Source organism: Tamandua tetradactyla, chromosome 18, assembly GCF_023851605.1.
Source record: "Tamandua tetradactyla isolate mTamTet1 chromosome 18, mTamTet1.pri, whole genome shotgun sequence".
Classification (NCBI taxonomy): Eukaryota; Metazoa; Chordata; class Mammalia; order Pilosa; family Myrmecophagidae; genus Tamandua; species Tamandua tetradactyla.
The window spans coordinates 23,622,834-23,639,121 of NC_135344.1; the positions used below are offsets into that span (position 1 = coordinate 23,622,834).

The window sequence follows — 16,288 nt, forward strand, 5'->3', positions numbered from 1 at the left end:
CATCTCTAATTAAAGAGTTATTTAGCAAGAACAAACTACCAAGGTATGAAATACTAAAGTCAATGATTTAAAATTTTCTACCAAGAACACCAAAGAGGCAATTTTATACCAGTATGTCTATGGATATTTTTAGGCCTATAAAAAAAGGAGTCATCAAAGAGTAAAAAAATCTTCAGTCTAAATATAAAATTTTCTTACGTGGCATATCCAAACACAATATTGGCGGTGACTTTTAATGCATCCAAGATCGGAATGGTATCATCATAGTCATTTCTATTTAACAACAACAAAAAGAAAAAGAGGGGCAGGGAGGGGGAAGGGCAGATACAAATATGAAAAATTATATAAGAATTATTAAAAGAGCATAAATAATGAAAATATGATATGATTCTAGTATACATAATTTAAAATTACAGATCCAAAATCCTGCATATGGTCAGCTACTACTTTTATGAGGCTCTAATGAGACAGCAGATAGTCACATCTTTTCTCTTGTTGGCTTTAAACCACAGTTGTATTTAAACTCTGACACTGAATTTTGAACAGTGTTGAGTAAATGAAACACAGTAAATCTAAGAGGTTACTATGGCATAATCATTGGTCCTAATCTTTAGAAACACAGTGGCCAGCAACTGGGATCCAAATCTTCAAACATCCCTGCTTCAACTAAACTTTCCATAACTCTGAGACCAGAACCGACAGGAATGACCACAGGTGCCAATTCTGTGGGTGTTAATTCTCCAGAAGTAACTACATTTCAGTTTGCTTTAGATTTATTTCTTAAAGGCTGACCTTTAACTGCAACAAACTTCATCCAATAAATAGGAATTTTACCTTTTCCTACACATATCCAACAGGAACACATTGAGTCCGGTTTCTTTCTCTTGCATCAATTTCAGTATATTTTGCACACACAGGCAATTTTCAGACCTATACGGATTCGGGGCATCAATAGGAACCATAAAACTGTTCCCAAAATTTTCATATCCGTGTCCTGCATAATATAATAATCCTGAAATGAACAAAAGCAAAAAAAGGGTGGATGTTAATTCTACATTACACTCAGAATATGTAGCACACTTAAAAAAAAGATGTTTATTTTCTTTAAGTTGATGCAAGCTTATTTAAGAAATAATCATAAACATATTCAATGCTAAGTTTCACTTGTATTTTAAGTTATTTTGGTAATGGTTTTAATTGAAAGACTTGTGCTTTTTTTCCCCCAGTCTATCTTTTATTTTTTTTTTTGAAAATTCCTGACATTACAGAACAAAATTAAAATGTATTAATATTCCATTCTTCCATTTCCATGACAACCAGGAAAAAAATTCATGAGCCAAAAAGTAAAACAAAAACAGGGAGAAGCTTATAAAACTAAATATGGATCTCAGCATTAATAGCTGAAGAGAGAAAGGAATTAAAACACTTTAAAAAAATCATGAGTGGACGACAAAGTGATAAGGTGTATAGAAACTGAAAATTAGAAAGTATTTAAAATCTTCAGAAACGACACAGATCATGGGTGGTGGTGAACAATAAAGGGATTATGGATGACTCTGCATTGTCTTTGCTGTTCCCTACGACACCTGTCTCCAAGGAAAACTGCCCTTGAAGGGCATAGGCCTCTAGAGGTGGTCCCCCCAGGTCAGAGTTGAGGCACATGAAAGGAGTGGTGTGGGGAAAGCTCACACTGTCACTGCCTGTGCCTTACTTGACACTGATTAGATAGCGAGCAAGGCTAATGGTGGCAGCAGATCCAGTGATGGTAACCGGCCTATCAGTAGATCCTTCCACTGGGTTCACAATTTTGATCTGCGCCCCAGATATCTGATGACTTTCATTGATTTGGATGCCTTGATGCCTGATTATGGAGCCAATCAAATCATCTGAAATGGTGAGTTCATGAGTAGTCTGAGTTGATGCCTCCAAACCTGGACTGAACCGGTGTTGCCATGTGTCATAGGAAAATGAGACTACTGCATCGCCAACAGGTGCAGCTTGGTCAAATCTGGCTGTGGAATGGCATTCTGCCCTTGAATGGGATAGGCCTCTAGAGGTGAGCCCTCTAGGTCAGGATTGATGCACATGGAAGTGGTGGTGTTTGCACTGTCGCTGCCTGTGCCATACCTGTCCTGACCACCTGCAAAAATGACTAGATATCTGGACTGCTTGGGCTGGTTTGGAATGGTCATGCCCTCTGGGGGTGGTGGTGGGAAGGCAGTCCAACATGACCACACAGAACTGTTTGACACCCTCGGTGATGGACTGTGGAATACCAGCAAGTGATGGCCTGCTCAGTTGAGTTGGGGAGCATAGCCCCTGTACTCTTTCGTATTTCCTTGATTTTGCAATCAGCTTTCCCAATGAGAGAGCCACAGATAAGCAGGCACCAGCCTCAGGGTGATGGGGGTCTACTGGTTGCTGTGTTATTGGTCACAGAGCTGCTGATGCCCTCTTCCAATTTGTCAAGGATCATAGCAAAGGCTTTAAGGATGGCACTAGTAGGCCCAGCTAAAGTGACAATTCTCTCAGGACAATTCCCTCCTGAGATGTTGATATGTGCACCACTCTTCTTGTACATCTTCTTCTTTTTTTATTTTATTATGATCATTCCGTTTTCTTGTACATTTTCTTAACAGATTCCTTCTTTCCAATGATACTGCCAAGTTCCTTTCCATGGATAAAGTAAAGGATGGTAAGAGTCACATTTAATCCACTTTCAATCATACTGGTGTTCACGTCAAGCAGTGTCAAGTCTTTAGTCACTGGTGGGTGTGAAGGCCAAAAACTGCAAGCATGAGGCAACTGCGGGGAAAAGGGGAGCAGGTGGGAAGGAAGGAGAAGGGCAGGAGGCCAGGGGCAGAACAAGAGGGGTGGGCAAGAAGGCAGGCAGGCCAGCCCGCGGGCAGGTAGGAGGAAGAGGGTGTGTAAAACAGAAGGATAGGACAGGAAACCCCAGGGCAGGCGGGAGAGGGAACAGGCTGCAGTTGCTCTGGCTGCTGCCTCTGCTAGTCTGGGCAAGTACTTGTGTTTTAAACCAACATCAAAATGCTGCTTTTAAAGTGTATTTTAATTCCTAAGAGGATCTTATTTGTAACCAATGTTATAACATGGAATACAATTTTATCTCATGATGTGTGAAAAAGAAGGTGACTAGGACTTATTTGCTGACTCATTTGTCTCCTTCATGAGAATAGGACTTTCTTAAGGGCAGGAACCATCTTACATTTATCCCTCTATTCTTGCACAATAAAAATATAAATGTAGATTTTTCTAAGTAGGAAGTAGAAATCTGCATTATGGGCTGCTATTTTTTTTTATTATGAAATATAAATGCCATTAATTTTCTATCTAGAGGCTCTTGAATTAACTATTGAAAATTTGGGTTAGTTTTAAGATCCAACAGATGAGTCATATTTTCTTTACTGAGAAATTACACATTAAAAACTGCACCAAACAACTCTGAACACTTTCCTGAAAAGATGTTTGTTTCAGCTGTAAAAAAGAAAACAAACAAGTATCCAAATGAGCCTCCTAATAAAAAGTATAGAATTATCACATGACCTGGCAATATACCCAAAGAGAACTGGAAGCAGGGTCATAAACTGATGTTTATACACAGATGTTCAGAGTGGAATGCAATTCACAATTGACAAAAGGTGAAAGCAACCCGTGTCCACCTACTCATCAGATGAGTAGATAAACAAAATGTGGTATATTATTTAGCTGCAAAAAGGAATGAAGTTTTGGGGTGCAGCAAGGGCAGTTCAATGGTAGAATTTTTGCTTGCCATGCGGGAGACCCAGGTTTGATTCCTGATCCATGTACCTCCCCCACAAAACAAACAAACAAACATTCAACAAATGGTGCTGCAATAATGGGACACTCACATGGAAAAATAATGAAACGTGATGCCACCACAGAAAAAAAAAAACTGGAATTAAAAAAAAAAAGGAATGAAGTTTTGATGCATGCTGCAACATGGAACCATGAAGACATCATGTTGAGTAAAATAAGCCAGACACAAAAGGATAAACAACGTATGATCTTCTTCTATGATATAAGCAGAATATGCAAATTCATAAACTAAGAATACAGATTTCCAAAGGCCAGGTAGGTGTGAGGAATGTGGAGTTCATGTTTACTCGGTACTGAGTTTCTGAGTTAATGTTTACTTGGCACCAATGGTGGAAAAGTGTTGGCAATGGATGATGTGATGGAGACACAATGTTGTGAATGTAAGTAACAGCAATGAATTGTATATTTGAAAGTGGATAAAATGGGAAATTTTAGGTTGTATATAAGTTACCAGAAAAACCACAACATAGAAATGTACAATAGAGTGAACTCTAATGTAAACTATGGAATACAGTTAATAGCGTAATTATAATAATAATGTCTCATCATTTGTAACAAAGTACCACACTAACACAAAGTGTTAGTAATAGTGAAAACAATGTGTGAGAGGGGGGTATATGGGAACTCTGCACTTTCTGCATGACTTTTCTGTAAACCTACAACTGTTCTAATAAAAGGAAAAATAGGGAAAGGCTTTCAATAGCATTTCTCCAAAGAGGATATACAAATGACCAATAAGCATATGAAAAGATGCTCAACATATTAGCCTTTAAATAAATGCAAATCAAAACCACAATGTGATACCACTTCACATACTTAGTAGGATGGCTAATAAAAAAAAAAGACAGACAACAGGTATTGGCAAGGATAAGGAGAAATTGGAACCCTTATTCATTTCTGGTGGGAATGTAAAATGCTGCAAATATTTCAGAAAACAGTTTGGCAGTTCCTCAATAAGTTAAACAGAGTGACCATGCAACTCAGTGATTCCATTCCTAGGTATATATCTAAGAGAACTGAAAACATAGGTCCACACAATATGTATATACAGATGTTCATAATAGCACTATTTGCAATATCCAAAAGCGGAAACAATCCATCTAAATGTCCATCTGCCGATAAATGGAAAAACAAACTGGGGTACATCTGAACAATGGAACATTATTCAGAGGTAAAAAGAAATAAGCTATCAAGCCATGAAAAGACATGGAGGAACCTTAAATGCATATTGCTTTGTGAAATAAGCCAGTTAGAAAAGGTTATATGCTGTATGATTACAATATTTGACATTCTGGTAAAGGCAAAACTATAGAGACAGTAAAAATAGCAAAAAAAAACAGAGCTGTTTGTGGGGTAGGAGGAGGGATATTTAGGTGGCACACAGCCTGGCAGTTCCAGGGTTCTCAGTGAAGGACAGAAATTTAGGTAGCATATAGGGAAATTTCAGGGCAGCAAAACTATACCGTATGATACTGTAATGGCATAAATGACATTATACATTTGTCAAAACACATAGACTAGTATAAAGAGTGAATCCTAATGTAAACTGTGGACTTTAGTTAATAATAATGCATCAATATTGCTTCATACAATTGTAACAAATGTGGGAGGTTATATGAGCACTCTATACTTTCTGCTCAATTTTTCTATAAACATAAAAACTGCTCTAAAGAATAAAACCTATTAGAAAAAAAAATGAATGAAAATCTGATATATGCTACAACATGGATGAACTGGGAAGACATTAACTGAAAAAAGCCAGATACAAAAGGCCTACATATTGTATGTCTCCATTTATATGAAATGTCTGCAATAGACAAATCTACAACAACAAAAAGTGGATTAGTAGATGCCAAAGGCTGGGGAGGAGAGAAGGTGTGGGGAGTAACTGCTAATGGGTATGGCTGTCTTTTGGGATGATGAAAATGTTTTGGAATTAGGTAGTGGTGACTGATACATAAGTTTCTAATCGGTCCACTTAAAAGAGTAAAAATTCATATCCCTCTATCAGATACTCAAATATGACTCTATTTCTCATCAATGTTTACTGTTTCTAGAGCAAGATAAACTTATTCTAACTTCCATCTTTGCTCGAGTTACACTATCTCCCTTCTGTCTATCCAATTCTTAACCAGTCCTCAAAGGTTATCTCATGTTCAGAAACCTCCACAAGTAGCTTTCTAATATATCTCAATCTCTTTCTGCTTTGAGATGTTGAAGTAACTCTTTGACATTTACTCATAGATTGGCTTTTACTGACATTTTACAGTTGTAAGAATATTTAGTTTCTCTAATAAAAAATCATGATAAAGACATTAATCTTTTCCATTTATATAGAATTTTCAGGGTTTTCAAACCACTTTCACATACATGATCTGATTTTAATCCATATAACCTTTAAAGGATTTCTATCCCTATTTCATAGACGAGAAAATTGAATTTCAAAAGATTAAATGATTTGCCTAAAGTCACATAGCTGACAGGTGTCTAGATTCCATATAGCATTTTTGCCCCATTATTTTAAGGGATTATAATTTTCTTGAGAGTGTAGATTATCTGTATCTCCTGCTGCACCTAGCATACCCCTTACCTGGGCTGTGGATATAATAAGAACTCAGTAAATATTTACTGAATTACATTAAATTAACAATGCAAACAAATCAGGACAGATTCTGACCTGGAGCCCTTTCTATATAGGGAGTGATTTGTAGTAGATATGGTGCCATTTTTGACTGATAATACCGAGAGACAACAACCAGAAAGCTGCAGTGCCACTCCAACTGACTATCTGACACACCTAGCTCTAATTAGCAAGACCTGGCATGGGAGAAGAAACACCTTCGAGGGAAGGCTTAGTCTCCATCCACGGTAGAGCTAAGTGTGGTTATATAATTTCAAGGTCAAATGCGAACCCTGCAATTGTTGAAATTAAGGCACTTACAACAAAGTACCTTTATTCCTCCCATAAATGATTTATGAAATATATAAACATTTTGTATTGAAGCCTAAATCCAAATTATATTAAGAGGGATTAAGTAATTTTATGTAAGTTAAACTAGCCCAAACCATTGTATTTTTTTAGATTTTTAAAATTCTTTAATGCAGTACATGATTACAAATTAAAAATTTTCAGCAGATAGTATGCATTTATTATCAGAATCAACTTTGTTTTTCGCTTTTGTAAAAAATAACATATATACAAAAAAAAATTTCAAAGCACATCGCAACAGTTAGTTGTAGAACAGATTTGAGAGTTCGGTATGGGTTACAATTCCACAATTTTAGGTTTTTACTTCTAGCTGCTCTAAGATACTGAAGATTAAAGAAAGCAGGTATCTTTATAAATGTCAAAGAATTTAATATGGTCAGAAATATAATCCTGTAAGTTAGCTTTTTGGGGAATTTCACTTGGAGTGAAAACGATTTCCAAAAATATAGTTTACCACAGATATTTATTTTTTTGTTTACAGAGAAAATAATGATTTAAATGAAAAACTTTCCAACTTATATTGTGCCCCAGTGCTCTGTTTAGAAGATCAACCACCATCACCATCACCACCACCATCAGACTTACATAGCACTTCCTGGGTGCCAGGCACTGCTCTAAGAAAGCACTCTACTTACATTCCCTCACTAATTGTCATAATACCCGTATGAGGTTAGTAAGGTTATCAGGTAACTAGAAATCTTTAGCCTTATTTATCTTTAAGGACATGTAGCATAAGTCACTTTTGTTCTTGGTTCTTCTTCTTCTTTCTTTTTTTTTTTCTTTAAATACTTATATATGTTTAAAAGTGAATTACTGGGCAGTGTAACACTGACTAGCCATGCCAGAGACCTGGGATCATTTCCTGGAGCCTACCCATACCAAGATAAAAAAAAAAAAGAAAAAAAGGTGGATTACTTTTATTCTGTTCTGTTGTAATTTTTAGCTATGTATTTGCAAACCCATGGTGGTCAAGATAAGAGGTCATAAACTTGAGTCCCTATGTTTTCCATATCTAAAGTTGTTCATGCTGAAATTCTTATGCCTCTACCCTCCCACCTCCACCCCTCAAGTACTATTAGTCATGTAGGGGTATCAACTAGAGGTAAAGGCATAGCTCAGAAGAAAAATTAAACATGTTTCTTTACAACATGCCATAAAACCTCAAGCCTCTACCACACTTACATTTAATGTAGATGTGTCTGATGTTTTGGATATTCACAAAACTTCAAAATATAATGCAGCCACCCTGTTAAGACATGAATCAGCAGGATTTAAAGAAAATTTCTAGCTTACTTAAGCTGCCATTTTGCTGTAATATGCCTCTTTATTTCTCATATTCCAAGATGATATTTTAAATTGGGGCAAAACTTCAGCCTAAGTTGAACTCTTTTTCTCATCACTACTTTTTAATACATCTAGTTCTCTACCAGGCAGAGGCAATTAAGGTTTTCATTTAAAAAAGCCAAATGAAAGTACTTAAAGCCAAGGTGATAACGTCAATAAGAAATAAGAGTGAATAAAATCAAGCATACGATTCTTCCTATAATTCTCTCAACTCTTCACCAATTCAGAAACCTAACTTGGCAAATCATTAGTCCTCACACACTCATTGCTTCTAGTGGCGTTTTAGAAGCGTTTTCCTCTTTTACAATGCTTAAGCCATTTTATTAATATTGGCCTTTAAAAACTGAGATAAACTGGATAATATAAAAATAAAAATAATTAAACAATTTACCTGATTCTAGGTTGAAAATATCAGCCAATCATCAAGGAAGCATATTTGTATAATATATTATTTCATATTCTCACAAGAAACATGGACGGATTTACCCACAGTCATCACTTCATGACTCTTAAGTAAGATTGTTAATGATATCAACATAATGGTTGAAATCTCAAATTTGAGGTGTTCATTTTATTAATTTCATTTATGTTATAGTGCTAATCCGATTATTTAGATAACAGGGCACTTATCTAAATAACAGATTTTAAGAATTTTTCCGATCAAAAATTCTACTTTGAGAACCATTAGCAATTCTACCAACCTTATTTCATCATATCAATCTAATTAAAAAGAGACTACATTTAGAAATTATTAAAGTAAAATCCTTTGAAAAATACAGAAGCCAGATTGCTACTTTCTGTTTATCATCTGCTTGCCTAACAACAGATCTGAAAATGTCACTTTTCTGGCAGTCAAATGTTATGGCACAATTATCATGGTAAGCACAACCATGTAAAAAACGGCCTAATGGTATCAATGTGGGCCTTCCCATAATTGAGGTTATATGAATTAAAACAAATAAATTACCAAATAAATTACTTACTATTGACAGCATATTTGTCTTTAAAAAAAACTTACTATAGTGCAGTGTTCTTAATGTATTTAAGTGAAAGAATGGGAAAAATCATTACAAATTTATTGCTACATTTTTTAAAGAGGTACACCTGTAACTTGTAGAACTTGAGTTTATAAATTGTTTTTTCATATGCTTCATTCACCAAGATTTCCTTGTTAAATTTTAGTACCTACTAGCAGACAGAAAATACCATGCAATAGTTAGAAAAAGGAAACAGAAAGCCCATGCAGTTAACAATCTTTTATGCTAAAGAAAAAAAGACAAAAATTAAACCCAAAACACACAACAGTGCTTTTCGTATATGAGTGTATATCTTGCTATTTGGTTGTCAAGCTCTACTATATTGTAGCTCTTGAAGTCAACAAAAAATAAAGGACAAATAAGAATTCTACTAGAACACTATTGTTTTGACAAGACAAGAAACATGAAAATAAAGACCTCAAGTTAACTAGCTATTCATATGAAACCACGGAACAAAAACCGAATCTATCTTTCTTTTACAAGAAGAATAAAACTTTTCAATTCAATTAAAAAATGTGTTACCTTAACTTTATCTGATTTTCAACTCTTAACCTATCTTGTACAACACAAAGAAAAGTAGACAATCATACAAATTTTTAAAAAGGAAATTTAATTGGTTTAACTATTAAACCAATGGTTAAATGGTTTAATATGACATTATTTTTAACTATAAAAAAGAAAAACAAAGATTATAAATCTTACCATATACTCCTTTGTCTAAAAGTAGTAAAAATTCATCCACAGCATTACGCATCTCATATTCAGTAAGATCCAATAATGAAACAACTTTGAAATCTAGCTGTCTTAACAAGTTGGTCAATTCATATACATCCACCAAAGGGGCTTTAAGCTTAGGGTGCTCCCAGTAATTCATATTTCCTATCAATAAAGCAACCTTGTCTTTTGCTGTAAAAAAAGAGGGGGAGTTTATTTTTTTAACAGGAAAATATAAATATTTAAATAAAAACCTATGACAACGTATCATTATAATCAAAAGTATGCTTTACAAATAAGAGTTCATTGCTATTTAATTTCATTTTAGAACTGTTACCTTAATGTAGCAGACTAATCTACTCTACTGAGGAACACAAAAGCCAAATAAATACCTGAAATTAAACAAAGACTCTTTTGACAGTCAAAGGATATTAGCTGTATATGAAGCATAATAGTAATGGATAATAAAGTAATACTTTTATTGAATTACAATAAAAATAAAGTATATAACATTCAACTAGACTTTTAGAACAAATTCAAACAAGGAATGTCAAGTTCTCTTTTGCTGAGAATGGAAGAGGCTAAAAACAAAGGAAATAACAAAAGAGGGACAGGAAGAATTCACATCAAAGCAATTAAGGGGGAAATCCCAATGAGGGGAGAAGAGCAGGAACTTAAGCTGTACTGTTGCTAGTTTATAGTGGGGTGAAAGGTCAAACACTTGAAACCATACTAGGACAATAGGAACCTGTTATTTTTTCCTTGAGGACTGAAAACAGGATGTGTGCAGAACAAGCCATAGTATAAATCAGTGATGAGTTCAAGAGAACAGTGGGGTATAATAAGAGTATCAGGTATGACTAGTCAAGCGGCTGAAGAGCCACACTGGGGAGGATGGCAGGTCATCTCCTTCTGACTCAGGTTTGGGCTTGGTGATCAAATATGCTGCTCAATAGTTTATATTGATGTCACAATGTGCTGCTAAACAGTTTATATATAAATTATGGATATCACTCTTATGAAATTGAAACAGGCACAAATAATCGCACTACTGACTTGATCTCTAACACGGAATATAATTTCATGTGTTCTAAATCATTAAGATGATTAAATTTCACCAAAAATCTATGAATATTTCAAGTTTTCTTTCCACAGAATTCTAAAGTCTAATGTTAAATAAGGTGTGGAAAAAAATTAGCACTGACTCAAAGCATGTGACTTCTCTCAAATGTTAGAAAACCCTCACTACATGAAAAGTTTCAATACTTCTGTCATGATATACTTTGTTTTATGTTTACATATTCAGAGGTCTCTAGCAAATCATCTGTTCTTATGAGAAAACACATTTTAGAAAAAAAATAAAGTATACTTATGTCAAATCTCTAATCCAATAAAATTCACTTTAAATCCTATACAAATGATAATCTCTTCTTTTATCCAAAAGAAAAGGTCAATTATGAAGACTATTTAATATATAAGGAAATGCAGACATAAAGTTTCTACTAAACTGACTTTGGTTTTAAAACTCAATGTAGAACCTGAGAATAACATGAAGATGGATTTCAAAAGGAAGCAGTATATGCTACTGCTCTTTAACGTGCCCAAATAAAGAAATTACAACTTCCAAAACATAATATTACTTCTATTCCTGCCCCACACCCTCCGTCCATGGTTGTTTCTTCTTAAATAAACTGATAGGTACTCTTATATCAGGCAGGTAGTTGGCTAATTCACAGAAGGTAAAATTTCAGTGTTTTTTTTTTTTTTTTTTTTTTGTCCATCAACCCCATCAGAGATCTAACCCAACTCTGATATAGTGACAGACTCCATTTGATCTACTTCTAATGGCACTGAAAAACAGCATGTGCTGCTTCTGGTTATATCATCATAGCCCAAACCAAAGTTTTAGAGCAAGAGGTTTCCAAAAGTATAGAGGAAATAAAGTACATGCAAATCATAGTGGGTTTTTTTTGTGGAATATTGTAATTTTTTTTTTCATGGGCAGGCACCAGGAATCGAACCCGGGTCTCTGGCATGGCAGGTGAGAACTCTGCCACTGAGCCACTGTTGCCTGACCAGAATATTATAATTTAATTCTAATGTATATCCTAGACAACATTTTATTGGTAAAATAAATATGTTAAAGAAAAAAATAATTGGGGATTTGTTGGAGAAAAAACTAGCTGTCAAACATTGGATGTTCTGCTAACAATGCCAATTCTTTTTTTTTTATTGGTTTTGCTATCCATTTGGAAAAGAAAACTTGATGTAGTTTGCAGAATGCCTGAGTTCAAGAATTTGAGAACTACATGACTTAAAATGCATGAATCAATAGTGCCTACAACTCTCTAAAATTTTTTCCCAATGGTAATTTCTACTTCCTAAGATGTCTTAGAGCATTTTCTTCTTCTTCTTTTTTAATGAAATGGTAATAAAGATGATGGGTATCATACCTTACCCAATTCATTTGTAAAGGAATTCCTAGATGACAGGAGAACCGGAGTTGATTTTGAACAGAGAAGCAGATTGTAATGGTTGAAATATGAGATGATAAAAACCTACTCCAGGAAATTAGCTGAAGAAAGGCAAAGGAAAAGGCAAACTTTAGAGATAAGGCATAGAAAGAAACAATGAAATTTGAATGTGAGGAGATAAGAGTAAGGGATCAAAGAAAACTCAGCAACTAGATAAGCAATTTATGATGGTTTTCAAGTAATAAAATAAATGGGAGAAATTTCCTGCAGAAAAACATTTACTTTAAGAGTCACCCACAACATCTTGAACACAAACCTTTTACTGGAAAAAGAGGAAAAGAAAAAAAAATTTGTAGTGTTATATCACTAAGTTCGTGTCTAATTATTAATAGTGTTAATAATCTTATTTCATCCAAATTATTAACTGCTATATAAGCATTTGTTAATTAAAAAAAATCTTTGGCCATATATCTTGGCCAAGATGGAGTTTGCAGCATCAAATCTATCTGGTTGAATATCACCCTTGTTACTCTCATGCACCAAAACTTTTAATGACTCTCCTACAAAATAAAGTCCAAGTTCCTGAGTTTGGAATTGCAGGCTACCTATAATCTAGCCCACGCCCACTTTTCCAGGAGCAGTAAAGGATGGTGCCCCAGGGCCACGGAATTCCTACCTTTGAGTGGTACCATCAGTTTTGCCACCATCCCTGAATCTGGGCTGTCCTGTGACTTGCTTCCAGCGAATGTGGCTTAACACTCTGCCAGTGCCAGGCCTCAATCTTAAAAAGTCCTGACCGCTTCCACTTTTGGGATCTAGGCAATATGTAAAGAAAGCTAGCCACGTGGAGAGGCTACGCAAGCAGGGGGGGGGAAGGATGTTGCCAGAAATATAGACATCACCTCATAGAAGCTGACTTGAAGTTCCAGAAACTGAATTCATAACCTTTTTATGCCTCCTGTACTATACTTTATTTTACAGATACCCCAAATAAAATATTTGGCCCTAATGTTACTCAAACATTTATAAAAACTGTCAAATTAAAATGTTTTAAATCTCTTCACAATCACCATAACATAGAGTTAAACACTGATTATATTTTGATCATACACTTTAAAGTTCTACTCACCCAAAGGTTGGTCAGTTATTTGCTGTTTATTATCTGTAAAAAGATAAAAGCAAAAAAGATAAAATGTTATTTATGATATAGTATCTTCTAGAGTAAATACATATGGGAAAACAATTATTATCAATGGCAGTGTCAAAATACAGAACATGGTTTCTAATGGCCAACTTGCAAATAATTTTAACTTTTCAGATTCCTGATGAACACATATACATGGATGAATGAGGGAGAATCAAGACAGGGGAATTCTTTTGGTAATTGGTTACCACAACCAGGGGTAATAAACCTGAACATGCTAGAACGAGATTACAATCTGAAAATTGCTAGGAAGTTCCACACCCCTGGGAGTCATGTCCCACACAGACAGCGGGAGGGCACTGTGTTTACCTGTCATGTTGATTCAGAGAGAGAGGCCACATCTGAGCCACGAAAGAAGTTCTTTTGGGGGTGACTTTTAGGCTTAATTTTAAGTAGGATTAGCCTATACTTTGCGGGGTTAAGTTTCATAAGAACAAACCCCAAGATTGGGGGCTCAGCCTATTGCTTTGGTTGTCCCCACTGCTTGTGAGAATATCACCACACATTCTTTTTTAAAACTCAAATTTTGGTGTCTCTGACTCTTGCCATGTAAGGATATAATTAAAGGGTGAACTGTGAACACTTCAGGCAGCTGTGGCTTGCGAAAGTTTTTCTGAAATAGCTTTTCACAATGTCCAATGAAGAAAGGCAACAAATAACAAATTTAGGAAAAGGAGATACTAATCAGACCAAGAAAAACAACTAACTACATTACTAGGTTATTTTTCTAAGCCAATTAGTTTTGGGTGTTTGAGGCAAGTCTTATGGAGGCTTCAGGTGAGCTCTAGGTTACTACAGCAAGGAGAAAGATATACTTGGCAATACTACTTTCTGTTTTTTTTCTACTTTGCTTCTATGTAATCAGCATAAGTCCAATCATCATTCATAAAAATGCATGTTTATGTTTATTAAAAAAACAGAAGTATGAAACTAAGCAAACTAGTTATAGTGCTAAAAATAATGAGAAACAACATGTGGAATGTGGTTTGAATGTATTATGTACCCCAGAAAAGCCATGTTGTTTAATCCTTATTCAATATTGCTGGGTGGAATCTTTTTTTATTGTTTCCATAGAGATGTGACCCACCCAACTGTGGGTGGTAACTTTTGGTTAGATGGTTTCTATGGAGATGTGTCTCCATCCACGCAAGGTGGGGTCGCTTACTGGAGCCCTTTAAGAGGGAACCATTTTGGAAAAAGCTTCAGACACCACACAGCCAGAGACTTTTTGAGATGCAGAAGGGAAATGCCACCAGGAAGTCCTTTGAAACAAGAAGCCAGAAACCTCATTAGATGCCAACCATGTGCCTTCCCAGCTGACAAGAGGTATTCCAGACCCATCAGCCTTTCTTGAACCTAAGTATCTTTCTCTGGATGCCTTAATTTGGACATTTTTATAGCCTTAGAACTGTAAACTTGCAACTTAATAAACTCCCTTTTTAAAAGCCATTTCATTTTTGGTATATTGCATTCTGGCAGCTTTAACAAACTAAAATAATAGAGCTTAGTTTGTATTAATTGCATTTTCCCCCATATACAACCCCATTATTAACACCACAAAGTTACATACATTTGTGTGAGTTCATGTAAAATCTTTCTAATGTTTGTACAATTAACCACTGTTATCATCCACTCTAGGTTTCACTAAGCTATACAGTCCCAGTTTTTATCCTCCAGCATTCTGATGACATACATGACCCTAATCTTCCTCTCTCAATGATACACTCAGCTTTGTTAATTACACTTAAAATACTGTCTCTTGTCTTTTTGTTGATAATTATTCTCACTGCTGATAATATATATATTTGCATGGGCAGGCTCCAGGAATCGAACTCAGGTCTCTGGAATGGCAGGTGAGAATTCTGCCACTGAGCCACCACTGCACTACCCTGTTGATATATTTAATCCCAGTAAAAGGCTTTCTCTTTAGCTCAATTTGTTTGGAAATCTATTCTGATTAAAATCGGCCCAGAGCACTCTGAATATTCCCTCCAACTCCAACTTTCAGTCTCTTAGTGGGAACAGTCCCACCTATTCCCACTAACATAACTAGTACTTCAGATAAGGATACTCAGCCCAACTAGTCCATATATGTATGCTCTATGACTGAGCAAATAATAAGTCCCAAGGGTCAGGCCAGTTCAGAAATGTTACCTTCATCCTCTCTCAAATTAAAGATCATGAATTCTTCCCATTGACTTCCTTTCTATGATTTAAGGAATCACTCACAATAACAAAAATACACTGGTATTTTATGTTGCCTCAGTGTCGTTTTCCACTCTTAGAGTTTTATAATCCAGAACGTTTTAAATGTTTTAACATGCATGAAATGGTACTTCATTTTAGTAATCTCAACCTAAAATAATGATATACTTTCAATTAAGAAAAAATCTACTAGTATTACTATAACAAAAGATATCTACAGTATCTTTATTATATTATAGTCTAAAAATTTGAAACTGTTTTATATTTGCATTACTCACCAGGATGTCCAAGATTATTTAACTCATCTAAAATGAAATAAGAAAATAGATTTACTTCAAATAATCTAATTTCTAACAAAACAACTATTAAGATCAAAGAAGCAGGTTTTGGCTTAACATCACAATGTTTTACCAATTTAGAATTTTTCAAATCCATTAATGAGAGGTCATGCAAACAATGAATA

General features: G+C 35.1%; 1 protein-coding gene and 1 long non-coding RNA gene across 4 annotated transcripts in view; one reads left to right on the forward strand and one right to left on the reverse strand.

Moving 5' to 3' along the window:
• LOC143662017 (uncharacterized) overlaps window positions 1–13,968 on the forward strand; it is a 58,057-nt gene extending 44,089 nt beyond the window's left edge. The window contains exons 7-8 of the long non-coding RNA XR_013165092.1: window positions 2,640–2,695; window positions 13,735–13,968. This is a non-coding gene — a long non-coding RNA (uncharacterized LOC143662017). The remainder of the gene's footprint in view (window positions 1–2,639; window positions 2,696–13,734) is intronic.
• The window catches only part of MALT1 (MALT1 paracaspase), a 63,910-nt gene that overhangs the window by 17,078 nt on the left and 30,544 nt on the right, over window positions 1–16,288 (reverse strand). For 2 of the 3 annotated variants that reach the window (XM_077135350.1, XM_077135349.1), the window contains 5 exons: window positions 16,104–16,130; window positions 13,546–13,578; window positions 9,931–10,134; window positions 835–1,012; window positions 199–273 (listed from right to left, as the gene is read on the reverse strand). In XM_077135350.1, coding sequence (XP_076991465.1) covers window positions 199–273; window positions 835–1,012; window positions 9,931–10,134; window positions 13,546–13,578; window positions 16,104–16,130 — 517 coding nt within the window. The remainder of the gene's footprint in view (window positions 1–198; window positions 274–834; window positions 1,013–9,930; window positions 10,135–13,545; window positions 13,579–16,103; window positions 16,131–16,288) is intronic. The other variant, XM_077135351.1, reaches the window with a different exon arrangement.